Source organism: Megalopta genalis, chromosome 2 (genome assembly GCF_051020955.1).
Source record: "Megalopta genalis isolate 19385.01 chromosome 2, iyMegGena1_principal, whole genome shotgun sequence".
NCBI classification, from domain to species: Eukaryota; Metazoa; Arthropoda; class Insecta; order Hymenoptera; family Halictidae; genus Megalopta; species Megalopta genalis.
The window spans coordinates 4,667,562-4,687,405 of NC_135014.1; the positions used below are offsets into that span (position 1 = coordinate 4,667,562).

At 39.3% G+C, this 19,844-nt stretch overlaps 1 protein-coding gene across 5 annotated transcripts in view; it reads left to right on the forward strand.

Annotated features, from left to right (window-relative positions):
• The window catches only part of Utx (Utx histone demethylase), a 155,921-nt gene that overhangs the window by 115,381 nt on the left and 20,696 nt on the right, over nucleotides 1-19,844 (forward strand). For 2 of the 5 annotated variants that reach the window (XM_076528729.1, XM_076528730.1), the window contains 2 exons: nucleotides 4,820-4,998; nucleotides 11,542-11,670. The exons of 1 other annotated variant lie outside the window; for it this stretch is intronic. In XM_076528729.1, coding sequence (XP_076384844.1) covers nucleotides 4,820-4,998; nucleotides 11,542-11,670 — 308 coding nt within the window. Of the gene's footprint in view, nucleotides 1-4,819; nucleotides 4,999-11,541; nucleotides 11,671-13,562; nucleotides 13,678-19,844 lie in introns of those variants that run through there. 2 more of the 5 variants (XM_076528731.1, XM_076528732.1) reach the window with 2 other exon arrangements.

Consider the following 19,844-nt stretch of genomic DNA (forward strand, 5'->3'; position numbering starts at 1 on the left):
GTGGTATGATTTACAATTGTTTTTTTTTAATTTCTAGTCTCAATGTTTTTGCCCCGTTTGATTTATATTTTTATATTTTAGTTTTTACTTTAGCATTTGTATATTCATCCCCAAAAATGTCAAGACATTCGAGGAATATCAGTTTATTAGACAAAATAAATAATATGGACGAGGATTGTTCGGAAGATGACCAAGAAGTTTCCGATATTGATAATGATACAGCAGAAAATAATTGTGACTTATTTGACAGCGATACGGACGAAGAGAATATTTTGAATATACGAAGAGGACAAAAAAAGAAAACTGCTATGGACGGAACTGTTTGGCAAAAAATATTTTCTTTACTATCCAATTGACTAAAATCTCCTTCTATATTAAGATACATATGTTTTTTTGAAGCGGCCATTTGACCGCTCATGGTAGCATTAGGTAAACATGAAATGTCGGTAGGTTTAGTGTTAATAAAATTGCAAATGATCCTAAACAGATCCTAATTATATTCTCTACCGTTTCTACATTTCTATGTTGCTATATTATAATTCGATGTTATATTTCTATTTTATTTTTTGTACTTGAAGTTTATCCGGCCACGTTTCGATTATTTCGTACACCAGCTAGAAATAAACTGCAACGGTTGGCTTATCCGGAAGTAGACCTGTTCGCACTGTTCTTATTTGGACTCCGATATATTAGCGATTTTTGTGAAAACAGGGCATTCGTGTAATTAATTATGCGATAAGGCAGGAACGATGTTATCGAATCTCGCGCGTAAATGATTCTTATAGTACAAGAATCGTCGCGTCGTATTTATCGTATAATTAAGTCGATCGTTAGGCAGAATTTCTTTCGTCGGATCAATATTTGACGCACAGATTCGTTCAGCATTGAACAACACTTTCGTGCACCGATTTCTTGTAGGGGAATATAAACCGAGGATCGATTGTATTTTATCGAATTGTTTGTTCGTTCGCCGAATGTATTGGCATCGTTCGATCGACCACCTAGCGCGCGGATCGATTTGTTTGTTTAACAACGAAACAAAAAAAGTGCTGTTGATGGGGCACACATGGGGCACACTCGGATGATCCTGTCGATTGAACACGCGAGGCGCTCGATCCCGTTGCTACGTGTAGGAAATCGTTGATACAGCGTGTTCGATGAGTCGGGTATTCGATTACACGAGAGACGGGGCAGCCTTTTAACGCTTTAAGGGCTGTGCAAATACCTTCGGCCAGCTGCCTTTTACTGGAAAACAAATTTCCGATAGTGTAAACTGCTGCTCTCCTTAGCACGGTCGCCAAGAATGTCAGAATCTCGGTTCGCGGCTCGTTTCGGTACGATTTTCTGATCGAGTACCATTTCGCGAAGACTCCAATGGAATTCTGCTCCGATTTTCTGTTACCAAACTATACTAACCTTTTGCACTCGAACGGTGACTACGAGGCACCACTAAAATTTGTTATATCACCTTCCAAGATAATGTTGATATTAACAAAGTTTCGATTTAAACAATTATTAAGAGTGTAATTGTTGCGCGAGTCCCGAGAGTCAATTTTATATGGATAAAATGCATTTTGTCATATAAAATAGAAATACTAGAAGTTAGAAAAATGATTTTATATTTACAGTTGAAATAGCTTCGAGTGCAAAGGGTTAAAATGTAATCTATGCGTGGCAAAATCTATGCGTGTAATCTATGCCTCGCATTCACAAAGGCGAGTGAAATTGAATTGTAAAATTGCTAGAAATTCACTTCGCTCTAAATTGTCTTAACGATAATTCGGTCGGTAAACGATACACGTGTTAGTAAACGACAACACACCTCGCTTCGCGCAACGAGGAAAATGATTCACTGGTGATTGCCGCCATGATTCTAGCCCGCTTAATTGTGGGCTGACCTATCCAGCGAACGAGCATCGAAGCTGCATGTTTGACAAAATGATCGTTATTTAATCCCTCGGGCTGGTATTATTGTAATCGAGTGCTTCTTCATAGGTATAAACAGTTTTTCAAAACTTTTGTCAAATGTGTAACATAAAATATCGTGATAGATACTTACGATGTGTTGTAAATAGACTGCCGATTTAATGCATTTACGGTAAAAACTGAATAAAAGCAATTTAAGACGGTGAACGAACGAGAATAGCTTAAAGTTGAAATAACCGGTTAAAATTGTCAAAAGGAGTGTCAACACGAATGCGGCAGAAATGGAACGGAGGTTCGTCCTTCGCCCCGCACTGTCGACGTCAGTATATGACAGAGATTGAACGGCAGATATGAATTTTTGAGTGCGAAACGTGTGCTGGACGACAACGGCGACGTTCGCGAACAGCTAAAAATGCCCGCTATTTCGTCGAACGAAAGGAGGGCGGCCAGCGGCGATGGAGAATTTTATTAACCTCGACGAAAATATACGGGAAAACGGTTCTTGAGCCGGCGAGGTGTCGTGCGGGGACTGACAATCGGAAATCGTCACTGTTCCGAGGACATAATGGTCGTTCGTCGACCCCGAAGAAACGCGTGTCCCCGCGGACGCTCGTCGATAAATATTTAACACGCATTGTCCGGATGGTACACCGATATTTCGCAACCGCAAACACTTCGAGCTACGTCGCCCGTTTCCATCGTTACCGGAGCTGCACGTTTCGCAAATGTTCCGGCGAAAAAACACGAAATAACCGACCGCCGTCTCAACGAATCCGTCGCTCGTGAAATTGGCACGGTGAAACGAGAGTAGAATGGTCATTTTAGGTACAGCTGAATTCTGCGCGAGGCTACTTCTCTGAACGGCAGAGTTTGATATGTACTGTACAGAGTCTGATACTGTATATTCTGTCTGTATATACAGGGTGTCCCAAAAATGTCTCGCAATCCGAAAGTGGTGGGTTCCTCGGATCATTCGAAGCAACTTCTTCCTTTACAAAAATGTTCTCCGAGGCACCGTTAACGAGTTATTAACGGAAAACAGTGACCAATGAGAGGCGAGCTCGGCTGGCGCGAGGCGATCGAGCCAATGAGCGGAACCGGGCTTCGCGCGCTGGTTGGCCGGGCCGCCTCGCGTCAGCCGTACTCGATTCTTATTGGTCACTGTTTTTCGTTGATAACTCGTTAACGGTGCCTCGGAGAACATTTTTGTAAAGGAAGAAGGACACCCTGAAGACTGTTGTAAATCGATGCGAGGACAAAAGAAGCGTGAAACAATGCGTATGAAGACGATTATTTGGTTGAAACGATGAACGAGTGAGCGCGCGGAAGCCACTATAGTGGCGCGTCGTGCCTAAAAGGTTAACGCTACAAATTCTTTCGTTAAAGGAACCAAACGATAGACTGTTCAGCAATTCTTCTCTTTGTTTTTTGTTCATCTTTTATACTAGTGTTTGTACCTCTGATATTACTAATGGAGAATGTCAAAGTTATTTTATAACTAGTGGTTATAATCGGATAGGGGTTGATTCTACGTGAGAAAATAAGTCCAGGAAAAAGGATAACATTTTTTCATTTATGAATCCGTTTTCGAGAAAACTGAGTTGAAAGATGCGTCAAGTTCGCGTCGCTTGTAGCATAACGAGCAGTTGAATTGGTATGGCACCAGACGTGCCACTTGATTCCTATTCAATGGTATTATTTTTTCAACCTACTTTTTCTCGAAAACGGCGCCTTAAATGAAAAGATGTTATTCTTTTTTTTCGACTTATTTTTTGACGTAGACTCAGCCCCGATCCGGTTGTACCACCAGTCTGTACATGACACCCTTTATACAATGTATATCAATAATATGTTAATATTATGCCAATGTATATCTTTCATTTTCAACGAAAGAATTTGTATTGTTAATTATTCGACTATTCATTCTGCTCTTGTTTTTATCGTGTCCTTTCGTATGTTCACCATCTTTTTTCTAATGCCACAATGTCTAATAAATACATATCCCATCAAATCACTCGCACACCATGCGTACGAAACGTATACATTCTTGTTTTACTCTTATTTTATTTGTCTGTATATATGTGGTAATAATAATAATAATGTAATAAAATATGCACAAAAAGTGCGTCAAGTTGACACGGAAGTTGAATATTTCTTCCCATAAATATCGTGGCCTATTTTCGAGTGTTTCGCGGGCTGTATAATTGGAATAAAAAGTTGCTTTGACTTAATTATGGTACCGGTTATGGCGACAGGTGTCCCGAAAGTACGCGATCGAGTAAGTCGATCGATCATGTAGATCCTGTGATATCATCGCCGGCAATTTGTCGGACACAGGGTAAAACGCGCAGCTAAATTTCCTCTACCTCGGCGATCGGATTGTAAAGGTATCTTCACACTTTCACTTTTTTTTTATATTGAAATAGTTTTATATTGTTTTATACAGTTTGAAATAGGTCTTATATAGCTCTATACACTCGTACGTACATGGTTCTATAGAAAATCTAATTTTAATATCGAGTGTAGCATTTCTAATGCAAAATCTCTATTACACGAACGAAATAATACATTGACATCTTAAAATCCTTTCAACGTTTCTACCATTTTTAAGTCGCAATTAATCGATTTTAAATAAAAAGATATTTTGCCCTAAATGCATAAAACCTGCAGTCTATTTGTAACTTTATTTATCAATCGTTCTCTCGAGCTATATACGAATCGGATAACAATATTTATACCGTGGGTCCAAATGGTTGTGGAGGAAGTCGATTCCGTCGAAACGCGGATTAGCGAAACTGTTTCTTTCCTTTTCACAAAACAGCTTTATAGGGCGTAAATAAACGGAGTCCGAGACGCGAGAACGCAACAATGAAGCAACATTGTCTGTTTGCAGGGCCGTGAAAGCATTCCAGCAGGTGCTATGGGTGGAGCCAGGATTTCCACGAGCCTGCGAGGTTCACCTACGGCTCGGCTTGATGCTGAAGGTCCACGCTGACTTCGACGCCGCCCTCAAGCACCTGACACTCGCTCTGATCGATGCCACGACACCTGCTTCCTTCTCCAAGCTTGAAAGTGAGTCCCGGTTTTGTTCATCGTCTCGCATCACCTACGCGTTTCGGATCCAATGAAAAATAACGTATCGGCAGCTGTTTACCGTCGTCGGTCGGCTCCGACCAGAAATCACACCCTGGTGTTGCCCTCGAGTGCTATTCTTTGTACAGCTCCTTGGAGAACGATCGTTAGGCATTTTAACAACGTATGGCAGCCGCTACTTCAACGAAGGGGTGCAGACGAATGTAGAAGAATCTGTGAATGAAAATTAAATTTGCTTTCCCCCGAGTGGACACAGTTGGAAAATATTTAAAGAACTTTAATCTTTGAACTTTTATTTTCCCCCACTTTAGACTTTGTTCTCTGTACTTTGTTTCATTTTGTACATTGTGTCCTTTGTATTTTACATCGTTCTTGTACCTCGTCCTTCGTACTTTATTTAATTGTTGCACTTTGTACATTGTACTTTATTTAATTTTTCTACCTTGCACGTTTTACCTTGAACATCGAGCTTCATTTCATTTTTTGTATTTCGCATAATGTGCTTCATTTAAATTTTGTACTTTGTACGTTGTGCTTTATTTCATTTCTCTATACTTTACGTATTGTGCTTTATTTAATTTTTGTACTTTGTACATTCTGCTTTATTTCATCGTTGTAGTTTGCACGTTGTACTTTATTTAATTTTGCGTACTTTTCACATCGCGCTTCATTTAATTTTTGTACATTGAACCTTATTCAATTTCTGTACTTAGAGCACATTGTGCTTTATTTAATTCTTATACTTTGCACATTATATTTTACTCAATTTTTGTACTTTATACATTGTGCTTTATTTAATTGTGTTGTACTTTGCACGTAATACCTTGAACATTTGGCTTTATTTCATTTTTGTATTTTGCATACTGCGCTTTATTTACTTTGTGTATATTATACTTTTTTTCATTTTTGTACTTTGCATATCATGCTTTACTTAATTTTTATACTTTGTACATTGTGATTTATTTAATTGTTGTACTTTAAACATTGAGCTTTATTTTATCTTTTCACATCGCATATTGCGCTTTATTTACTTTGTGTACATTGTACCCTTCTTCTAATTTTTGTACTTTGCATATCATGCTTTACTTAATTTTTGTACTTTGTACATTGTGATTTATTTCATTGTTGTACTTTAAACATTGAACTTTATTTGATTTTTTTACATTGCATATTGCGCTTTATTTACTTTGTGTACATTATACTTTTTTCTAATTTTTGTACTTTGCATATCATGCTTTACTTAATTTTTATACTTTGTACATTGTGTTTTATTTAATTGTTGTACTTTGCACGCTGTACATTAAACACTGAGCTTTATTTAATTTTTGTACTTTACACATTGTGCTTCATTTACTTCGCGTACATTATACCTTTTTCTAATTTTTGTACTTTGTACATTGTGATTTATTTAATTTCTATACTTTGTACATTTTGTACATCGTACTTCATTTAATTTCTGTTCGAATAGGAACATGATCGAAAAATGTACAATATGTACATTCCTATAAAATCATCCAAGTATTTTAAATAGTATCGGCATTCGAAAGAACGAACACTTTTCGAGATCGTATTTATTAAATATAAACAGCAAACACATCGAATACGTGGTAAATGATACTGTAGCGGAGGGTGCGAACGATAAACGTTGAAATAAATGTGGGAACATTGGGAATCGAGGTCTCGCGTGGCCAGTTTTCATATCGCATTGTTTAGCGAGCCGCGATGAAATCGATACTTCGTCCGCGTGGAAAGTGCCAATTGCATACCTGCGCGCAACATCTTGACAGCATCGCGGCCATGGATCTTTTGCTCACTTTCCTCCGCGAACTTGACCCCGTTCTCAGCCATGATACAGCTGCTCTTACATCACTAGGCTACAACGATAGCATTTATCGCGCATTGTGCTCCGTTCGACGCTTTCGCCAACAAAAGCGTTACTTGCACGTGAACCAGCAGATTTTCGCAGCGCCGTCGTTCGTTCCGAGAACGATCGTTCGAAGGACTTTCATAAATCGTCGATTTCACTGGCAGTTTCTGATAACACTATTTTTTACTTTATGTCGAGATAGTGCAACGATAGACCGATGAGAATAATTTCTCTCGAAAGATTCACAAAAGTAAAATCTTAAATAAACTTTAAATAAATACTAGATCATTGTGATTACATTTAATGTAACCTATAATATATAATATATATACAATAATAATAATAATAATATACATATACAGGGTGGGGCATTTTAAACAGGTCATCCGAATAACTCGCTTATTTTTGAAGATAGGAGAAAATGCATTGGACCAAACTTACTTGGTATCGGGGGGCTCGTAATCTGGTGTTACCAATTTTTCTGTAGGTTGAGGCGACGAGGAGATACGAAGGTCAATTCTGCTTTTTTAAATGGAACAGTAAGTTTTTTACTTACATTCTGATAGAGTGTTTCGAGGCGAATACAATGCACTATTACGAAGGTCGTTCAAGGTCACCCAAAGTGACACAGAAAAGCAAAGCTAAAATACAGTAAAATGGCAAATAATCGCACAAATTTGTTTATAAATCTAATCAAAAGGTAATGTCATCTATTTACTTGTGTGCAATTTTTATCGTCGTAATGTAAAAGCTAAGATCAAATCCGATGCAACGACCACAACGCTATGACCATATGACATTTAGTACGAAAAGTCCAGAAACATTTACGACATTTCTAATCCAATATACAGGGTGTCTTGTTGAAGTGAGTACACAGCGGGATATCGCGACAGGAGTTATAATTATTAAAAAAATTGTTCCTACAAAAGTTGTTTGGTAGGACGGGCTACATCGTGTAATGTTAATTGTTTTTTTTTTGTGGGTGGAGTAGTACAGAAGACTATATTTTTTTTCTTCAGAAAGTAACAGCAAACACAGAGAAATCCAAATTGGTGCTGTACGATATTATTATGAATTCTATAAATGCAAATCATCGGCTTATGTTTTCGCTGCTGAGCAACGTCGATTGCATTTGTATCGAATTACTGCAATTATGTCATTATAAACCAGTTGAATAAACTTTTTTATCCTTCTATATGTCCACCATCATCGAAAATACAAGTCGCCTGGAAGTAGTCTTTCGGACCCCAGTTGTAAACGTAAATGATTTAAGACAAGAATTACGATCGCACGCAGCTCAATGTCGGACGAAACGTTAAACAGTGTTGAGACAGAATTTTTAAAACAATCACAAATTTGTATTTTCAACCACGATGGACACGTAGAAGAATATAAAGTTATTATTATGTAACCCGTCCTATCGAACCATCTTTGTAGGAACATTTTTTAAATAATTATAACTGCGCTTCCGAGATATCCTGCTGTACTCATTTAAAAACAAGACACCCTGTATATCGCATCACGTAGATATATCAATGCGTGCCCGCAATGTTACTTACGCCGAAAAATAGAAGGGGGTCGTTCCAGGGTTATAATAAAAATGTTGTAACTCGATCTACGTTCGAATAACGTCTACAATTCTGGACAAGTACTAAGAAGAACAGAAGGAAAAAATTTGTCGTCGTTTCGCGACTCGCTAATGTCCGGAGGCGCTTGTCCACACGATTGCTATACCGTAATGTGTTAAGTAAGAATACGCCGCGCGGGGCGGAGAAGAGCGAGAGAGGAAAGCGGAGCCTTGAAGCCTTAATTAATAAAACGGGAATCTCCGTTACTCTTTCCGGACGGGATTTCATGCCGTTGTATAGCTTTATCCGCGTCACTTCGGATTACCGTGAGACATGAATGAGTCACGTGGACACTCGTGCGGAAGACTTCCTACTGTTTAATTATAATCTAAATTCACAGCGAGGGGATAAAAATATGATTCGGTGCCAGATATCGCGGCGAAGCCATCGCTCTTCCAGCACCATCAGTTTCGATATTATTATGTCGATGCAAAGCATGTACGTACTATGTCGTTGCTTGTTAGCTAAACTTCTGGTCGAACGTCCACCATTTCAACGAGGCTGAACATTTTGGAAATGTTGTTGTGCTCTTTGAACGCATCGGAGGGTATTGTTCAAATAATTATTAACCCGAATGAATTTTCATATAATATTGCAAATAGTGTCGGAAAATACCCGGTATTATCTTTAGCACATCTTTGATTCGCTATGCTGGTAATTAACCATGAAATAAACGCGCGTAGATGTGCACATTAAATATTTAGTTAACACTGGATCCATGGAACCCGTCGAAATGACTGGTCACTAATTTGTTAATTTACGATTGATCATATCGTAAAGATACATCTATGAGTTATGTTACAACAACACTTGCTAAACATCAGAATAAATGTCTTACTATGACTTTTATAAACTAATATAAAACTAAAGCTGCTTTCGCGCTCCGTAACTCTAGCGTTAAAATGCGAGGTTATCGAGTATACGACCGAGTATGAATTTTGTTTTCGTCGCATTCTTCGATGCGTTGAATTGCAATATATTGTGTTGGCAACTAAGTAATTGCCGATTTGTTCAATGAAATAAAAAAATTTTTTTTTTACTTGGAACGAAGTTTAATCTGTAATGTATTTTCCATTTCGTTCGACAACCTTTTGCCATCTCTCCGACAACTTGAAAATTCCACGCTCGTAGAAAGTCTGATCCTTTCCGGCCAAAAACTGAGTTAAGTGAGATTTTACAGCGTCGTCGTCGTTCAAAGTTTTACCACGAAGGGAGTTGTCCAGAGATCGAAATAAGTTGTAATCCGATGACGCGAGATCAGGGCTGTATGGTGGGTGTAACATCAATTCCCAAGCAATATCCATCAATTTTTGCCGAGTGGACAATGACGTGTGCGGCCTAGCATTGTCCTGCTGGAAAATGACACCTTTACGATCGACCAATTCTGGTCGCTTTTCCTTGACCGCCGCATTAAATTTGTCCAGTTGCTAACATTCACGGATAATAAAAAATAACATAATAATAATAATAATTTTATAATATAACATTTATGGATATCATAAAAATGGGAGTGGGAGACATCTGTAACTGAATCGTTCTTGTATCGTTCTTTAACTCACGGACAGAGGATTTTTGTGAAAAATAAAAAACTGATCTTCGTCGGTTAGAAGAAATAGAAACTGAACAGCAAATCCGGAGAAAAAGTCTAGAACAGACGTTGATGGAAACAGTCTGGACGTACCTTGGAAACAGCTTTTCTTATTTTATGATTGCGCAAACGGCTCGGCTGGTATCAAGATCTGATTGCGCGACGGGCTTCACGGTTCCCGCGTGAATCATCCGACATTTGAAACGGTGTTTCCCCACCTGATCGTTTCTGGAATACTTTCTTTGCCGAGAATTCACTCTCGCGTCCTCTTAATCCGGCTAGAAGTTGCGCGAGCGATATAGTTTCGAGCGACCGCGACATCCAGGTCAGTCGCACGTTGGTTAATCACGCGGTCGGTAAGCGTCGGCGAACTTGCCGGGAAGTGTAATTCGAAACTGTCGGAAAATTATAGAAGGTCGGCTGATTACTACCGACTATCGGTCCCGAGCAAGGTCCCCCGGTCTATCGAGTTTGTTTCTCGAGTTCGATTCGAATCGGGGGAAAAACTTTCGAATTGGGAAAAAATTGCACTTGGAAAAGCTCCGTTATTTACTCCGATTCTTCGAAAGAGATTCTTCTCCGTGCTCGCTCGCGTGTAAATTGGACTGGAAACGAGTATAGTTCGATCGAATTAATGTTATTCGCAACTTATCAACACTAAACCTACCACTGTTAAATCAGCTGTGGAACCAGCTTCTCGAATCATAACTATAAAATTATAAATAGAAATGATCGAGTGAACGACCGTAAGAAGAACTGTACAAAGTCTAAATAAATTGGATCTTCTAACTAGTTTCTGCAATTTGTTGAGACGATTTGTATTTTATATAAATATCCGCACTCGAATAATAATATTTATCCACGGAAGAAGATTTATCCACGCATCAGAAGATGCGTCAAAAATATTGATCGTATAGAAAACTATAAAATAGAAGCTTGACTAAGAATATTTAAGACTGCGTTTATTTTAATATTATTAAGTTTTTCTATATAATGTTCCGTCTTTTATATCTTGTATGTGCAGTAATTAAACTTTCAAGCATCTATGTCGAAGACGAGTAAATGCCATATAAAGGAATAGACAGATTGGACGCGTTTAAGGTTATCAGTGTATCAGTTTCAGCTAATTAGGATCATTGATAGAAGAAAGATATTTCTATACAACTTCCATTTGTTGCAATTGGCGTGAAGAATTTTGATTTCGCATAAATATACGCAGACTAGCTATAATATACACAAAGGAACACCCGATATTCCAACCGCATTGGCTTCGTAATTTAATTAAAAATGAATTCACATTTCAACCGAATGCGTCGGATTACAGCACAGAGGGAAACCATTTTATAGAATGCGGGAAATGAGCAAATTCTGCGCCCGAGGTTGGGAGGGTTGAAATTTCAGGTGATTCTATAATTGAAGTAAACCGTTTCCTGTTTCAGTAAAATTTCACATAGCCCACCTGTACGAGGTCCAAGGAAAATATCGCCTAGCCAAGGAGCACTACGAGGCGCTGCTCAAAGAGAAGACACTGCCCTCTCATCTGAAGGCTGACATTTGCCGCCAATTAGGTGAGTCGAGCACCGATCGAATCATTTCTTAAGTTCGGTCGAAAAGAGTTTTAACAATGCTTCGTGCTATTCTTACGTTCGTCTGTGGATTCAGTCGCGCGTTCTACGAGTAATATAAACGAATCTTCTACCGAAAATGATTTGTTTAAATCTCAAGTAATGTTTTGACAAAATTTGAAACTTCGCTTGGAACATTGAGGACCGGAGTCTGAAAGACTGAAAAGCTCAGAAACATTAAATATAAGCGCGTCTGCTAATAGTTTCCCTGAAAAATATTTCCGCGACCCAAAAAGGTCACAATAGGGTAATCTGACCAGTAATGAATGATTCTGGTGTTACATTAAAAAACTAACGTGTATCTTCTCGCATTAAAATTTATACAGCAGTTTTATACGAACGTCTTGCAGATATCATTTCATAAAAATTTATTGCATATTTAATTTTACTATTCAATATTTATAAATCGTATGTTAGACTTTTAGAAACGCTATAACTGTAAAAATAACTACAATTCGGTTCACGGATGCATAAACTTACAAGGAACAATTGTGAACCCGTAAAAACTCAAAAATGATACAAATAAATTAAGTTATGCTCGCGAAATCTCTCAAGAACAACAAATGATACTTAAAACAACGATAACAACAAAGATTACATTGTGTCTACAAAAATATGTAAAAAAAATTATCTTTTTTATTTTGAATTTCACATTTTCCTCACAGTGCCTTGTTAATAGTAAAACAGTTCGCTTACAATAATATCAATCGTGGGATTAAATATTATTTTAAGAAAGGTGCAGCTTAAATGTTCATTTACCGGTCATATCACCCTAAATAGCAAATCGCAGGAAAAACGGTGCGGAGGATGTAGTTCGGATCGCGGAAGAATTCATGCACCGAACGAAAAACTTTCGCGTCTTGTGTTTGCGCCGAATCGAGGGGATCGGTAGATTTGCAGGAAATAAAAAGAGAGAGAGAGAGAGAGAGAGAGAGAGGCCTCGATGGCGTTATTAAAAATTCCTCGGCGAGCCGTGATTGCAGGGCGGGCGTCCACGGCGTTCGACCGTAATTGAACAATCGCAGGCTTAATCAGGAGCCGGGCTTTTATTTTCCGACGATAACTTGCCGGCGGCGCCGCGGCCCCGAACCTCGGTCGCCTCCGAGTTAATTAAACTCGACCCCGCGGATTGTTTTTCACCACCCACCCCGCCGGGTGCTTGTACTCGGGCGCGCGGCTGCGATTCGCGAAACTTTCGGCTCCTCGGAATTCGGGCTTAAGGTTCGACCCGAGAGTGTACAACCAAGTAGCAGACACGTGTATTGATTTATTCCGGGTCGGGCCGGCTCGGGGGATGAGATTCGTGGCAGGGGGTGGGAACGAGAGAACGTGCCGGCTCCGACGGGAGAAGAAAGGGTAACTGCGAAAGACGAGAGAGACGGAGAGAAAAAGAGAGAGAGAGAGAGCGGAGGGGGGGGGAGATCATGGGAAACTATCTTTTGCATCCTTCAACCCCTATTTTACCTCTTCGCCCCTCTAGTTTTTAATAGAAGGCTTCATTCGAAGTTTCACCGTAAGTTTCTTCGATTAAACTCTTAACGCGCGCAAACGTTGTCTATGCGACGTTCCACAACTTTAAGTCAATGTTTAAGAGTGTATTCTAGTGTAAAATGCGTTTTTATTTAACCATCTTTCACATATTTTTGGGAAGAAACTATGACATGTTTTGCAGTCGCATTTACTCGGTTTATTTATACACGTTTCAACAACATTTACAATCTTTTTAGGATCAAAAATATTAAAAATGGTGACATTGGCTACTTCGAAACGGTGACCACGACTGCGACCATTTTGTTTATTTAAAGTGAGAAAACGTGTAAGATTCGTACAGTGACTCGCATTGATATTCGGACACGATATCGTTAGAAGAAGAAGAAGAATATTGGCTTTATTGTTTATGATAGTGTTATCGAATCAATTGCTTTCTTATATAATAAAGCACTTCTTAAAGTAAGTAGAAACATAAATTTTGTTTATTTATTGCACATGTTCTTTTTGTATAATAAGCGATAAACAAGATTGCGAGAAAATTTAACGTCGCAAAAATATTCGGACAGTGTGAATGTGAATTACATTAATTTTATATAAAATGAAAATCTTTTTAATCATGTTATCATAATATTAATATTTTGTTTTATTACTTCGTGCAATCGCTTGGACATGTTACAGATGATTTTATTTAAATATTCCGGCGAAATCCGTTTCCATTCGTCTCTGTTGTTGTCTTTGTAGGTGTTGTACGAATTTTGCGGTCTTATACCAACGAAGTTGTTCGTATAACTTTGGCTATTGCGGAAATTAGCTAGAGCAAAAGCAAAAGCTCGATATTTTCTTCATTGGCGATTTCTTCGGTTGTATCGGCCGTTTAGTAAATGTTGTTTTTTTCCTTTTGTCGAGTGTCTTCTGTTCACCTCGAACGATTTAAATTTCATCCCTCGATTAATTTTTGCCGTACCTTCAGTGCCTGTTTGCAGTTGTATTTACAATTTCGCATCGGTAAAGAGAGCTTTATTTGCCACGGGATCGCGTAAACAAGTTTTTAATTTTCTCGCCATTTGCATCGATTAATTGTCATTCATTTGGCTCCTGTTTACGCTCGGATTTGGACTCTTCCCATCGATTATTTGATTTGCTCGAATTTGCTCTCCGTCTTCGCAAATATTTTCTTACTCCTGTTACCGAGTTCTCTTTATCGAATTAAATATCTTTCTATTCGATTGTTTTATTTATATCGACCACATCGTGGTGAATAAGCTTCACGTTCCGTCCTCTCTTGACCTCGTTATTCATATATTTCCCACCCCCTCCGTCGATCGACTGTACAATTCAACAATTTGCATTTATCGGTCCGGTCGTCCTTTTTGTAAGAACAGCACAAACAAAAAGATCCGTCCCCTTCGCATCCCTCAATTTTCGTTATTAAAAACCTTCCATCCAAATTACACAGCCTTTGTCAGCTTCGATGAATTTGCGGCATTCGCTCGGCTCCTATCTGTACCCGCAATAATCGCGTTACCATCGATTTAAAATTATTTCATTTTCCGGATAATGCGGGCGAATAATTTCAATGGATTTTCATGTTCCACAGGGCCGTCGTTTGTAAGTGGTCCATTCTCTCATATTCTCATATTTTTCTACCCCTTCCATCGCTTTTTTTCTTTATTATCCTCCCTTTCGATCGCCATTCCACGTACTTTCGTCTCCTTTATCCGCTACAGCCGTTCGCTCGATTCTCGTTTACATTTCATTTTCACTTTTCATCGATTTCAAATCGTGCTGTTTGTTTTACGGCCGCGCGATTAATATTTTTTTAGACTTTTCCGTTCTGCGCTCTCCATGTTCCCACCGTTCGTAGTCAGTGGGTCAGTGTGATGTTAAAAGACAGCACACGTTTGCAAATCTGTTCATTATTTGCTCATAAATTATCCGAAAATACAGTTTTCGCTAACAAGTATGTAATTTTGGATTTTGAATTACTCTTCGAATTTTCATCTGTTTCAAAATATTTCACCAACAGTGTGCAACTTTGGTGGCTATACTTTGGATAGGAAATGTACAGGGGTGTGCGGGTATCCGAAATTCCGGGTTGGGTCGGGTCGGGATCCCGAAAGTTTATTCAACGAACCGTTCCAAGCCGCGATTGCAAAGGAAAAGTTTATCTTTAGAACGGACAGATCGGAACGAAGAGATACATATATATATATACAGGGTGTCCCAAAACTGTCTCGCAATCCGAAAGTAGGGGATTCCTGAGGTCGTTCGAAGCAACTTTTTCCTTAGCGAAAATGCAATCCGCGGCTTCGTTTACGAGTTATTAACGAAAAACATTGACCAATAACAATAACAAACGCACGAAGCCAGTTCCGCTTATTGGCTGGGCCGCCAACCGAGCTCGCCTCTTATTGGTCAGTGTTTTTCCTTAATAACTCGTAAACGAAGCCGCGGATTGCATTTTCGCCAAGGAAAAAGTTACTTCAGAAGACCTCAGGAATTATCCCTTGCGAGTAAATTTCATAATCTCGACTCGAGCCGACCCGATCCCAGGCTCGGGAATCCGACATCCCTGGAAGTGAAATATGGATAGGAAGATTTTACGAGAAACGAGGGGATGAAAAAGAATTTAAGGGTCCCAAGAAAATATCGACAAAAAGATCGAAATTGCACGTTGTAAGTTCCGCTATGCGCGTAGGGGGCGGGCCAATAACCGTGCTTTGGGAGAAATCGAAGCTTTCCATCGACAGGTGCAGTTATCTTCGAGTTACGAAAGAAAGTGCGATGGTACGGTGACGAAGGATCCCCGATGCATTAGCAGCAGAGGGCGGCTCCCAGTAAAATGTGTGTTGCGAGCCTACTCGACACCCGTTTAATGAGGCTGTGCTACGTGACACGGCAGGTAGCAGCCGAAAGATTTTACAGGTCAAGCGGCGCGTCGTCTCTGACCCACTTGCATCTCACAAAAACCCTCGACGATGGTACCATCGTATGAAAACTGCAGAAAGGGAGTTGAATAGCTCGGGTGTACGTGGAGGAGCACGACGGAGGTCCATGGTCGTCTCGTTACACCCCGAGTAATATTAGGTCTACCGGAAAGTTCTGTCCGATAGCGTCGCTTCAAGTTTCAATCCATATGCACATGTTGATTTCAGACATATACGACTATCTCTCTTTATCGTTGCATTTACACACATGTACTCTCCGAAATAAACTGAAACAAAGATGTCTCGTGTCGTTATTAAGCGAGACGCGATCGTGAAAACATGGCCACCGATGATAATGAAAGACCACAAGCTGCTTTGGCGACTCGTCAGAAAATCGCAGAGCTAGGCTGGCAAATTCTGTCGCATCCACCATACTCCCCAGACCTAGCACCCTCCGATTAACACTTGTTTCTCTCTTTGCAAAACTTTTTACAGGAAAAAAAATTCAAAACTCAGGCTGATGTCAACCAAGCACTAGTTGAGTTCTTCGCCTCGATGGAAAGTATATTCTACAATAAATATTATTAAATGTATGAAAATTGTGTTATATTTCAATTCAAAAACGGACAGAACTTTCCGGTCTTTGTTATCATTGCGTCACAATGAATTCTCTTGTGGAACATTTTCTGAGAACTAGGGTCAGCGAAGCGTTTCTATTAACATTGAACAAAAGAGCTTCAAGTTCCGCGGGCAGCCATATCGCGCGCGCGATGGAAACATGAAAATACTCCCGAGTACTTTATACCAGAAAATCGTTGCAGAGTTCAAGAATTTGTTGTCTTGGCGTACGAGTATCCGGTCTTACTAGTTTTAGTATAATTTTAAGTAAACGTTGGTATTAGATCGTTATTAAGACGTACCGTCTAAGATTCGTTCGCAAAATTGTGAAAATACAATTCAATATTTTGTGAGCGAATTTTTAATAACAGTTTAAATTAAATAAATAAATAAATATATACAGAGTGTCCGAAAATTATGGTACTTCTAGGAAATGAGGGATTTCCGAGGTTATTCGAAGTAGCTTATTCCTTAGCGAAAATGCAATTCGCGGCTTTGTTTACGAGTTATTAACGAAACACACTGATCAATGAGGGGTGAGATCAGCTGACGCGAGGCGGCGCAACTAACGAACGAACCAAGCCCAGCTCCGTTCATATTCGAGCGAAAATGTAATTCGTGACTTCATTTACGAGTTATTAACGAAACACACTGATCAATGAGGGGTGATATCAGCTGATACGAGGCGGCGCAAGTAACGAACGAACGAAGCCCAGCTCCGTCCCTAGCGGTATGCGTGCTCGCATTTCATTGGTCATTATTATTATCTTGTAAAGAAAGCCGCGGATTGCATTTTTGCTAAGGAAAAAGTTATTTTAAGTGATCTCAGAAACCCCTCATTTCCCGGACGTAACATAATTTTGGGACACATTGTATTGTATATATTTATACATAATATTGATATATATATATACACATATAAATAACGACAAACAATAACTAGAAGTAGTGGACATTAAAATTGAACGTTTTAAGTCTGATTTAAGATATGCATTTAGCAGAACTAATTAAAAATTAATTAATAATTCATTAAATGGATACACATGAGATGTATCTAAAGAAAAATAACGACAAATAAATAACTAGGAATAGTGGAAACTAAAACTGAACATAAACTAAGCATTTGGCATAACTGGGGTTATTTTATGAAGACGATGTAAATGAATCGAAGCGAGAGGTGATTGAAATTGTTACGTGGGCGCGAAAATATTGTTTCTTAAATTACTATGAAAATTGATGTTTACACGTTGACGTTATATTTACGAAATTGATCAAACGTATAATAACCGGTATAATAACGCGAGGAACCAGAGTAGTTTCACCACTGAAAATCGCAGTAGATGTCGATCGACTAATAACGTCGATTCGCAATTAATCATTTCCGAGTTGTAGGGTACCAGCAGCATGCGACGGCATGTCCCGAAACGGTACGGGACTCTTTACAACCTGTTTACGGCTTCTCGCGTGTCGATGCTTGGGGACCGGTCTCGTCAGTTGTCCCTTTCTGTCGTTTTTTCCTCGGCCACCTTTCGTGTTCGCTGCGAGCCAAGCGTTGACACCGAGGACAGGGGTAACGTCGCTGCCCGATGGCTCTAGCGACCGACCCTTCGCTTATCCGGGGTTTCCGTGAACGCGTGCGATTTTATTGTTACTCTCGCCGCGATTATCCGTCCCGTGTAATTACGTTGTAAACAGTTACGGTTGGCGCCCGGAGCGCATCGTGCCCGCGTTTTACGGCTGTTTATTTTCGCCTGAGATTTTCGCTTGTCCGTGGGAACGCTAGGATCCGCTCGATTTTTCGGATCGTCGCTCTCCGCTCTGTGTCCGTCTCACAAATTAAGGAATTTTCCAGGTGACGGTTTCTAACGCTAACCTAGCATAAACCCCTAATACGTAATAGAATTACAGTAGATTCTTCTAAGCTTGTAAACAAGATTTACAACGGACAATTTGGGGAGTGCAGGTACGATTATTCCAGCCTTGCGGCTCGTTTTTATATCGTTGCTAACTATAAAACGGCGCTTGGAGCGCCGATTAGGAAGAATTTACTGTATCTGTCCAACCCTTGTTGGTAAATCAGTTCTGTCTGACTCAAAAATAAAGCTGCAAATTCTTATTCTTTTGTTATTAAATTATCACCGAAACTTCTTCGTATCCTCGAATGTATAGCAAATATTAATAATTCGACTGCAGATTTTTATGCAAATTAAAAATTGGGTAAGTTAATTGCCAGGAGCGTAAATTATACGAACGTATCTTTATTCTTTTAAAAATTGTATTAAGTTGTATTTTAACGATGTCTCATACTTCGATGTCAAATACTTCCAAATGCAGCATTGCGATTTTTATGAATCTTCATTATGATTAATTTCATCATTTGCCATTTGTTACGTCTCCTTCGTTCGATCATTCGTCGATCATTCGTTTTATTCCGAGCAAATATATGTACGAAGATATTTAGATTATAATGATATAGTTCAATATATTATAAACAAATTGTGATTACTAAACGAACTGAATTACTAAACGAACTTATTACAGTCGATGCGTGTGTGTGAATTTTTCAATTATTTCCGATCGTCCACAGTTTGTCGGCGATGAAATATCATCGCAAAAAAAGAAACGTCATCCAATTATTAAGATCATTGCGAAAATTCGTTTTGGCGGACCGGCTCCGAAGCAGTGCCAAAAACATAAGAGTCCGGGAATATCTGCGAGTCAGTGTGGACATTGCACGGCCATAAAGCTCATAACCTCCTTCCGTCCCCTTCTTTCAAAGAAACGATCTCGCGACGGACTTAACTGCATTTCGGTAAAACGATCGGCCACTCTCGTTGCGAACAACGGCCAATGCTGCTCTTCCGTATCGGCGAATTCTCGTGCGAATTATCGGCCCGGTCGGGAGAAAGTATCGAAAACACGTGAATTTCCGAGTCTCGTTTATTTCGACTATCTCTGATTTTATGGACAAAATACTCGGAACGAAATTCTTGTCGCCATCTTTTATCCCTGCCACGCGTGTACGACGTTCACGATCCTGTAGTTTACGTGAAAATACGTAAAGTTGATTCGATCGCGCGT